Raw genomic sequence first — 11,069 nt, forward strand, 5'->3', positions numbered from 1 at the left:
TTGTCTTTCCCCTATCAAGCTATGCCTCAATTTCTAATCAATATATAAATCAATTTTATATATCTTAAATTAAAAAAATCAAATGCATCTTCTTTAGCTTATTTTTCAAAACTGTTAATGTACATTTATTTCAGACTGTAAAGTTCAGTGTTATAGAAAACCCTTCAGAATTAAAGATTCACTCAGGAAAGAGAGTTCCTTGGATAGAGTTATTTGACCAGGCATTTGCGTTTCTATCTACTGTCATTATCCTTCTGACACTGTGGTAAACACATATTTTCATATTTTATCGTTGAGACTTTTTCCCAATTAGTTTTTTGAAAGAAGCTTTCACATCTTTGTTCCGCAAACTGTAGATCAAGGGATTCAACATGGGGATGATAATAGTGTAGAACACAGAGGCCCACTTGTCTTGGTCCAGAGAGTAGCTGGAGGTTGGCCTCAGGTACATAAACATGACAGTGCCATAGAAGAGAACGACGCCAGTAAGGTGAGACCCACAGGTAGAGAAAGCCTTAAGGCGGCCTTCAGCTGAGCGCATTCTGATGATTGTGATGAGGATAAAGGCGTAGGAGATGAAGATGATGAGGATGGTGCTGAATTCAATGAAACCACACAGACTAAAGAGCAAGATCTCGCTGATGTAGGTGTCTGAGCAAGAGAGTGCCAAGAGCGGTGGTATTTCACAGAAAAAGTGGTTGATGATATTGGAACCACAGTAATTCAGGCTGAAGGTGAGGGAAGTGTGTGCTATTAAACTCACAAGACCCGCCAGATAAGATCCGAGCATGAGGGTCAAGCAGACTCGCTTGGACATGAGGGTGCTATAGTGGAGGGGTCGGCAGATGGCCACAAAACGATCATAGGCCATGGCAGCCAAGACATAGCACTCGGCGTCCACAAAACCTACAAAGAAAGCAAACTGAGTGGCACAGCTGGAGAAGGAGATAACTTTGTGCTTTGTTAAGAAGTCAGCCAGCATCCTGGGAGCAATGGCTGAAGAGTAGCCCAGGTCGACAAAGGAGAGGTTGCAGAGGAAAAAATACATGGGTGTGTGCAGCTGAGTGTCTGTCATGATCAGGATGATCATGCCCACATTCCCCACCACATTGACCAGGTAGACAATGAGGAAGACTGCAAAGAAGATGATCTGCAGCTGAGGATCCTGAGTGATGCCCATAAAGATAAACTCAGTCACCAGGGAGTGGTTTTCTTTATCCATTGCTTCAATGGTATGTGTACCTGGATTTGGTTTATTGATGAGTGTAGTAAATTTCTTATCACAGGAGAAACTCAAAATAAAGATAAGCAATCACATTCCAGAGATATTGTTATGTATATATTAGTACAATAAATGAAGATTGTGTTTGTGGTGCTTCTTAAAAATCCTTCCAGTAATTAGACTTTATGACCAACAGGACCAATGACTTTGGCTATGGTGGTGGTTATGGGCCTTCTCGTCCTGTCCATTCTACAATAGGAGAAGATGGTATTTTCTTGGAAATGTCAAGTTCTGCCTTTTCAATGTCCTTGGTACTCTGAGGTCATTTATCACATGTATACTAAATGTTTGACCTGGCATAGGCAATTACTTGTCTTATTCATTAGCAAAGAAGTGAAGTGTTGAGTTTTCTTTGCTTCTATCTAAAACAAAACAAATGTACGTGTAGATGAGGGATAGGTGTTGATTCTCATTACAGGTGCATAAAGAGATGAAAATGAATTGCCCTAAGATCTAAAAATAAACATATCACACACACAGGCACACACACAGAAAATGAAATATTGGAATAGTGGTCAGAAATATAAAAAATGGCAGTGGAAAATAATATATTCTTTTAAAACATTTTGAAGTTCCTGAATATTTACTATATTTCATTCATACAACTATGTGAAGTAGATGCTATTATTGTATCCATATTATATCCAAAAAGAACAAGGCCTGATATTGAATAATCTTAACAAAGTCAATAGCCAGTAAGCAGCAAAACTGGATCTGACACTAAAAATCTTTTTCACATTGTTGCCTTATGTGTATATGTTATTTGGTGGCATTTGAAACTATTTTTATGTCTACCTTTCTGTCTCGTGTGCTGTCTGCTATACATGGAAACACACTTGGTCTTCTTGTGTCTCTTACTTTTAGAATCACTCAGCGTTGAGGTGTGGGGACATAATGAGAGTCCTTGAATAATATTGTTTCTGACTAATTAGTAAAGATTCAAGGACATATCATTCAGGTGAAATTGAGAAAGCATTGTCCAACTCAGTGATCCCACAGTGGCATGCATTTGTTAAGCCTTTTTCATTTTGAACGGATGAATATCTGCCCAGTTGCAGAATTAGGACAGTAGTGGGGGAAACCAAGCCAAAATAAACAAATGTAAGTAAATTAGAAATAAGTAGCTATATACTATATAAGCATGAAGGGAGAATACAGATTTCATCTGCTTTTATTGGTTTAATACTCAGGGAAAAAAAGAAAGCAGAGTTGTATAATATATCGTTAAGGGGTTATAGACATTTAAAGTAGGTTATCCTAAATCCTAGCATTTAAAAATAATGAAAGGTACACCTGGATTTTTCAATTTCCACACAATATAATTAATCACTGTAAAGAACAGGCTCTAATAATACCATGCATTATCCCAAGAGTTTATGTTTTATAAAGCTCTAACGTTTTTTCTGTACAAGTCATTTTTAATAATTTGTAAATGGATGCAATAATTCATACACTAGGTCAGTTAGGAAAATAACCTGAAAAGAGAAGCCTGCAAGAAGCTGCTTGAAAAACATATTTTTGGTGAAGAACTTGTACTTACACAATACAAAGAAAATTTAAAACTCAAGATTAAGAGAATAAACAATGTAATAAGAATGAGCAAAAAGGGAGGGATGAAGGAAGGAAAGTATCCTTATTTTCTTAGAATTATATCTTTGTAATATGTTCTCTTTATATTCATAAAAATAGTTTAAAAATTTAAACACTTACCAATGAATATATATGTTGCAAATAAGTTCATGAAACATGCTCAGATGTTCATATTCTTGAAATGTAAATGAAAGCTGTAATGAAATAAGGCTGCACATCTGTTAAAAAAGTTAAACTTGAAAAAGAATGACCATGCCAAGTGTTGACAAATAAGTGGAATCATTGAAATTTCTATTATTGGTATAAATATAAAATAGTACAAACACTTTGGAAATCACTTTCCTTACTGAATAAAAAATATACACATGAACTCTATGATCTAGTTATTTAAAAAAAGGAAAGAAACTAAATGGCTATATGTGGGTGACAAGATAAATAAATTGTGGTATGTTTATGAAATGAAACAATACTCAGCAATGAAAAGGAACAGACTATTGAACATGAAATATGATGCATAGTTTTCAAGTTAAGAAAATGAAAAAACACAGAGAAAATATTACAATTTGTGTAATTTCATTTACAAAAATTTTTAAAATGAAAGAAAATCAATAATGACAGAAAATAGATCAATGATCATGTTTTAGGATTGTGTGTGAGGGGGATCAGGAGGAGAGAGGTACCATGAGTAAAAAACAAAACAAAACAAAACAAAACAAAAAACAAAAAAACACTTATAGGGCTTATAGTTTGCAATCTTTTAAAATTTTATTGAAATTTTTGTTCATCATATAATGCTTAAATATTTTATAGGGCACAGTGCAATATTTCAACACACACACACACAACATAAACCTATCACACCAGTTAACTTGAATGTGCATTTCCTTATCTTTTCTTTTTGTTAAGAACCTTCCAGCTCCTCTTTCAATACCTCATATTGTTTTATAATTCATTATTGTGAACCATAACAATTTGCTGTCTTGATTTGTGTGATGGTTTCATGGGGATACACATATGTTAAAACATAAAATTTTTATACTATAAATATATTCATTTATTACATGTCAGTTTCATCTTAATATAATTGTCTTTAAAATATTTATTTGTTTATTTGAATGGAAAAGTGACAGAGAAGGAGTGAGAGAGAAAGAGGGAGAAAGAGAGAGACACATTCCATCTATGCCCTGTTTTACTTCTCATATACCCACAACTGCTGGGGCTGAGCCAGGCTTAAATCAGATAGAATGATAGGGACCCAGGAACTTGAGTCATCACCCACTGCCTTCCTAGGCTCAATACTAGGAAGGTTGGTTAGAGGTGCATGAGCTGGGTCTCAAGTCCGCACTTCAGTAGGTATGCATAGGATGCAGGCATTCAAAGTGGAAGCCTAACACACAGCACCAAAATGCCTTCCCCTGTATAGCTATTGTTTAAAGCACTGGAGAAACTGCCCCTGCTCCAGCTCAGGGCATTCTTACTACTTGTGAATGAGCACATCATATTATAGATTAGGTCGGTTGGGAAACAACAATTTAGACTGAGAAATTTTGGAAAGTCACAGTGAGTTAGTTGTTAAGGATTGCCAGTTGCCCACAGAATGATGTTTTCATGTTTTCCTCTCATGTGTCATGTAGAAACCTGAAAATAATGCACCAGGAAACAAATGCCACTTGTTAGTGGATTCTTGCTCTGTATCAACAGGGAAAATGATGCCAATGCTGAATATGGAAGGAACCATTTAGCTAATTTCATAATTCTATAGACAAATGAGTAGACTCAGTCATCAATCTCTAACATGCAGAGAGGATAGAAGATTGCAGTATTTAGAGGAGTATGAAATACCTTGTAATAACACAGCACCAAGAGTGAAACTGACTCACAGCTGGGCATGTCCCAATTCGTTCATTTTACTCAACTGTGAAATGGGATTAGGAACTCATTCTCTTACCCTTGTAAGATCCGATGTTCTGGTTAAATGAAATGCTTCTGAAAGCACACTGACAGTTCTGTTATAGTGGAAAGATAAATCCAGGCTTTATCATATACTGCTATGGATTTCCAGCACACTACTTTTCTTTTTTCAGCCATAGATTTTCATCTGTTGAATTAAGTTATTAATTCATACTATTGTTAAGTTGTAAATAGCTTTCTGTAAAGATGAGTAAGACTATACAGAGTTCTGAATTCGGTGACTGTCATATGCTAAGTGCTTAAAGGGTTTGGCCATTATGTTGAAATAAAGATATTTTAATTTAGTATGTTATTTGGCAGTCAGCTCCTGGAAAAAATGAGTACTGCTTACTTCATAGAGATGATGTATCAGGGAGTGCTTTTTTAGTTCTATAGCACTTTCACTAAATGATAAATAAACAGAAATATAACACTCAAAAGCAGGTTCGACTAAGACCAAAGAAAAGAGAATCTTCATACTTTTCAATCCCACATAGTCAAAGTTCAAGCTGTCTGATTCTTGAAGAAACTATAGAATATCAATTTAACGAACTACTCAATCATTACCAATAAACTCAAATGTCTCAAAAGAGATTGTAAAAATATTATTTTATGGAAGCAAATATGGGTGAAATATATTTTAGACTTCAAAGTATTACTTGATTTTGCAAGTTAATTTAAAAATACTGGAGATAGAGTCTGGGGATGATGTATGTAGTGTTACTCTCTTTTCCCACTAACTAATTGTCACATCTTAGATAATTCCTGCATTTGATGCAGCTTCCCTATCTGTATATTCTAGAATTCCTTCCAATTCCATAATTTTCTTCATTCACACATATGAAGAGATAACCAAAAGTCAAACCCATTGCCTACATCTCTTTTTAAAATTTTTAAATGGAGTGATTCTGGTGTCAAGTAGAGCCCACACCTAAAGAAGAACTGGACACTGCAACACTACACTCAGCTAGGTCACATCTCTCTCCTTCTGTCCCATGATGCAAATGTGATCTGAATTGTTTTCTACCTGTTGGTGAGAGGTTGAATATGTCTTCTTCTCTGATGAGAGCTTTATGAGCAAATATTCTGGGGAGAATCTAAAGGCATCCAATTGTTCTGTTAGTTTTCTCTGAGCTACGTGCTCATCTCACCTTTGCTCCTGTGTGCAGGAGGTATTTATGTCTCAGACTCACAAAAATTTTCCCAAAGGAAATATGATGAAATGCTTTCTGAATTCACAGGAGACTCAAAAATTTGATGAATTGTCATCCCCAAAGAATTTCATCTTCTTTTCCTTCAACCTTAATAATAAAAGAAAACACAGGGGATTTTTGAAGACACTTCTGTGATGGTTGAATGTGTCAGGAGCACTGTGTCCCCAAACATGACTACATGCTGTGATTCTGAGTGACTGAGAAAGGTCCTTTGTCGATACTTGAAAATCTTTTCAAAGAGGATAATACTTTCCACATTCTATGAAAACATATTAAACTATAGTTATAATGGTTAAATAAAATAATAAATGAACAACTACTTCTAACTAAAAACAGAAAGAAAGGGATTCAAGGAAATTATGGGAGGTGTTCATTGTGTCTATTAACTTCATTATGATGATGGAATTTCTGGTATTTGAATACCTCTGAACTCATCAAATCACCCACATTAAATATGTGCAGTTCTTTGCAATTCATCAGTTATGTCTCAACACTGCTGTCTTAAAAATAATCATTCAAATGTTGTCAGGGAGCTACGATAAACAAAGTCTTACAAAAATTCTTTTAAATAAACCATCATTTACTCATTAGGGGAATGAAGAAGCCTAAATTTCAAAACACTCATTTAGAGTTCTGTGCACCTGTTACCTTGGACTTTTCAAAGGTGTTGTCCACTTCCAGTGAAAAAAACTGCTTTAATTGCTTTGTATTTTTGCATGCAAGGAACTTTTGGTGCATCTTTTAGCAAGAAGAAATTTTGGATTTCACTGCCCTGCAGATTGAAGCACTGTGTCTTTACATTTCCAGTAGAAATGAAAAGGGTTATTGAAGATGTTTTGCTCAGGTTTCAGTTTTTAGAGAGGCACTGCCAGGGCTCCTCTAAGAGCTGAGAAGCATCTAGAAAAGTTTTAATGTACAAAGCTGTAGACATGTAAGCTCAGCACTGATGGGCAATAATGGTCACTTTTAGAGAACTAAGCATTGCTGCTTCACCAGAAATTTCAGCAAATATACAGTAAATTTGATTTTTTTTGGACAGGCAGAGTTAGACAGTGAGAGAGAGACACACAGAGAGAGTTATAGACAGTGAGAGAGAGACAGAGAGAAAGGTCTTCCTTCCCTTGGTTCACTCCCCTAATGACTGCTGTGCCAGCACTGCACCGATCTGAAGCCAGGAGCCAGGTGCTTCCTCCTGGTCTCCCATGTGGGTGCAGGGCCCAAGCACTTGGGCCTCCTCCACTGCCTTCCCGGGCCACAGCAGAGAGCTGGGCTGGAAGAGGAGCAACTGGGACAGGATCTTGCACCCCAACTGGGACTAGAACCCAGGGTGCTGGCGCCGCAGGCGGAGGATTAGCCAAGTGAGCCATGGCGTTGGCCAAGTAAATTTGATTTTTAAAAACTTGATGGGACAGTGTCAGCTGCTTTTAGACGTCATTGGGTCTTGATGACATAGGTTCCTGGCAGAAATTGAGCCAAAGGTGTTAGGAGTAGAAATGGGGGAGTGGCTAAATATCACACATTGAATTTTGAAATCACTCCTTTGGGTCTTTGTCTGTATTTTTTCCTATTTCCTCACTTATTCACTAATTCTATACAAATTATTCACCAATAACATTTTACTATAATTATATAGACTTTTTGATAAATTTTATACAAGTAGGTCTAGCTCCACTTCAATTTTTTTCCAGAATTCTCATGGCTGCAATATACTTTAAAAATTTTCCATTTTAACTTTGTAGTCAACTTGTCTAGGAAAAAGCAGTATATTGTTACCAGAACTATTTTAAATTTATAAATTAAGTTGTGGAAAGTTGTCACGTTTATCCTATAAAGTGTGCTTCCATTAAAATGGAGGTAAATTTAATGCTTAAATAATTCTATCAAATATTTAAATAATGGGCAGAATAATTGAAAATCACAAGATGTATCAAGAATTTTTTGTTATTAAAGATTGTCCCACACAGTGCAGGTTTTTTGTATCTCCTGCTCCACTCCCTAGATTCGATAATGTATCCCTCATGATCAAGATAATCACAAATTTCCATAATGTCCCCAGAGGAATGTCACTTCCACTGAGACCACCTTTGAATTCTAGGCATGTCATATTAAGTAACTTCTTGCAACAACGGATTGTCGAATTCATTGAGTTACACATTTAGCCACTCCCCCTTTCTATTCCTAATACCTTTCTACCAGCAAACAACACCATCAGTACTTCCATATATATTACTGCAGAGTCAGCCAAAATGACCAGAGGATATAAAATAAGTCATTAATCATTGCAGTGTGTGTGGTACTCATACCTAACATCAAAGAATATTTTTCACATACTGTCTTCTACTTTTGGGTTCTGTGACACAATAGTTAACAATGCATATTCTGGCAAAACTGTGTTTGAGTTCCAGTTCTTATCTGTTTTAACTATTTGGACAAGCTTTTTCTTTTCTTTTTTTTCAATGATTTATTTTATTTATTTGAAAGACAGAGTTACAGAGAGATAGAGACAGAGAGAGAGGTCTTCCATCCGCTGGTTCACTCCCCAGACAGCCACAACAGAGGGAGCTGCGCCAATCTGAAGCCAAGAGTCAGGAGCTTCTTCTGGGTCTCCCATGTGGGTACAGGTGCTGAAGGACTTGGGCAAACTTCTACTGCTTTCCCAGGCCATAGCAGAAAGCTGGATCAGAAGAGGAGCAGCCAGGACTAGAACTGGCACCCATATGGGATGCCAGTGCTTCAGGCCAGGCTTTAACCCTCTGTGCCACAGCGCTGGCCGCTGGACAAGTTCTTTTTCAAAGCTCCAGCTGACTTATCTGTGATAGGGGATGCATTCATCAGAAAGCACCTGTCCTTGGACGAACACTTGGCAAGTAGCGCATGTGCAGTATATACCAGTTGTTACTCTCACTTGTCCTGAGTCTCTTCTATTATGAACAGGGAGGGAACTAGATGAACAGTTTATAGTTACCATTCATAGTTTGTGTTAATATATAGGTCCCTCAAGAGAAAAGATCACATAATCACATATTTGTTAGTAAGTATTGCCTCTATAAGTTGCTCAGCCAATGCTTGTTGCATTGTTATGGCCTTTAGAGTCCAAAGATTCTTCAAAAGAATTTCATTGCAATTTTTTAAAAATATGCTTTTATTTATTTATTTATTTTAAGAACTTATTTATTTATTTGAAAGTCAGAGTTACAGGAAGAAAGAGAGAAAGGGAGAGACAGAGGAAGAGATCTTCTATCTGCTGCTTCACTCCTCAAATGACCACAATGGCCAAAGCTGGGCTGACCTGAAGCCAGGAACCAGGAGCTTCTTCCCTACTTCCCACATGGATGCAGGGGCCCATGGATTTGGGCCATCTCCTGCTGCTTTCACAGGCACATTGCAGGGAGCTGGATGAGAAGTGGAGCAGCTGGGACTAGAAATGGTGCCAATGGTGGATGTCAGTCTCGCAGGTGGCGACTTTACCTGCTGTGCCACAGCGCTGGTCCAGTTCATTGCAACTTAACTGTCAGTGATCCATCCCTAAGGGTGCAAGGTCAAAATCCTGTATTCACTGTAAATTCTCAGAACACCTCATGGAGAACACATTTTCCTGTCTTCTGATTGGTCAGTATCATGGTAGCACAGAGATACATCATCTGATGTCTGCTTGATGACACTCCAGCTAGAACAAGAAGTGAATTTTCTTTGTAATTCTGATGTTCTTTGGGGTGCACTGCTTTAAGGTGTGTGGCTGACTATGTCCTAGCACTTATCCTGTCTTTGGTTTAATTTCTTTTTTGCAGAGCAGTCTCATTTGTCCTCTCTGATATTAACTAAGGTCCTGATATCCTGTGTCCCTTACCAGGGACTTCATAGTGCCAGATTATTTTTCTTACAACCTCCATCCATACTCCAATTGCACAAAGTTTATCTCATTTAATTTCACAGGTTTTTTCCTTAATTCACAGCTAGATAAGGAAAGGTTATATCTATCTATATTGTCTCTTGGTTTTCTATCTATCTATCTATCTATCTATCTATCTATCTACCTATTTATCTATGTATTAAGTAAGTCTTCATGTTTTGCCAGTTATGTTTAAGACATTGCATTTATCTGAACCTATTGTATTCCCTCTCCCTGGTCAAAATAAAAAGTATGAAACAGTTAAGGCTTAACCAAAGTGATGCAATTTTTTTTTTTTTTTTTTTTTTTTTTTTTTTTTTTTTTTTGCTGGCGATAGATCAACACACTTTAAGTCATTTTGTTCCCCAGAGGTTAGTTCAAAGTACATTAAGTGATGTTGAGATACAAACTAACAATAGTGTCTTTTATTTTCTTTTTTTAAAACTTACTCCTCATGTAGGATCTCTGTCCTTAGCGTGCTGTACATTGAGACTTAATGCTATAACGAGTACTCAAACAGTATATTTCACTTTGTGTTTCTATGGGGGTGCAAACTGTTGAAATCTTTACTTAATGTACACTAAACTGATCTTCTGTAAAAAAAAAAAAAAGAAATTATCAATTCCCAACTTGACTCTCACTGGGATTAAACATGACAATAGGTCTGATCTGATTTCATCATCATTTAAAAAAATCATCTATTATTTTTCACTTTATGTTTCTGTGCGGGAGCAAACTGTTGAAATCTTTACTTAATGTATGCTAAACTGATCTTCTGTAGATAAAGAGATTCGAAAATGAATCTTGATGTGAATGGAAGGGGAGAGGGAGTGGGAGAGGGGAGGGTTGCGGGTGGGAGGGACGTTATGGGGGGGGAAGTCATTGTAATCCATAAGCTGTACTTTGGAAATTTATATTCATTAAATAAAAGTTAAAAAAAAAACTTTTATTTAGTAAATATAATTTTCCAAAGTACAGTTTATGGATTACAATGGCTTTTCCCCCCATAACGTCCCTCCCACACGCACCCCTCCCACCTCCCGCTCACTCTCCCATTCCATTCACATCAAGATTCATTTTCAATTATCTTTATATACAGAAGATCGATTTAGTATATATTAAGTAAAGATTTCAAAGTAGCACA

The 11,069-nt window shown here is 36.6% G+C and overlaps 1 protein-coding gene across 1 annotated transcript; it reads right to left on the minus strand.

The window, feature by feature from the left end:
• Nucleotides 1-286: 286 nt before the first annotated feature.
• Nucleotides 287-1,222, minus strand: LOC100345827 (olfactory receptor 5AR1). The gene has a single exon (XM_002709146.3). The coding sequence runs from the start codon at nucleotides 1,220-1,222 to the stop codon at nucleotides 287-289; it is 936 nt and encodes a 311-aa protein (XP_002709192.3).
• Between the last annotated feature and the right edge of the window lie 9,847 nt (nucleotides 1,223-11,069).

Source organism: Oryctolagus cuniculus, chromosome 1 (genome assembly GCF_051225735.1).
Source record: "Oryctolagus cuniculus isolate XC-2025 breed Fujian yellow rabbit chromosome 1, ASM5122573v1, whole genome shotgun sequence".
Lineage (NCBI taxonomy): Eukaryota > Metazoa > Chordata > Mammalia > Lagomorpha > Leporidae > Oryctolagus > Oryctolagus cuniculus.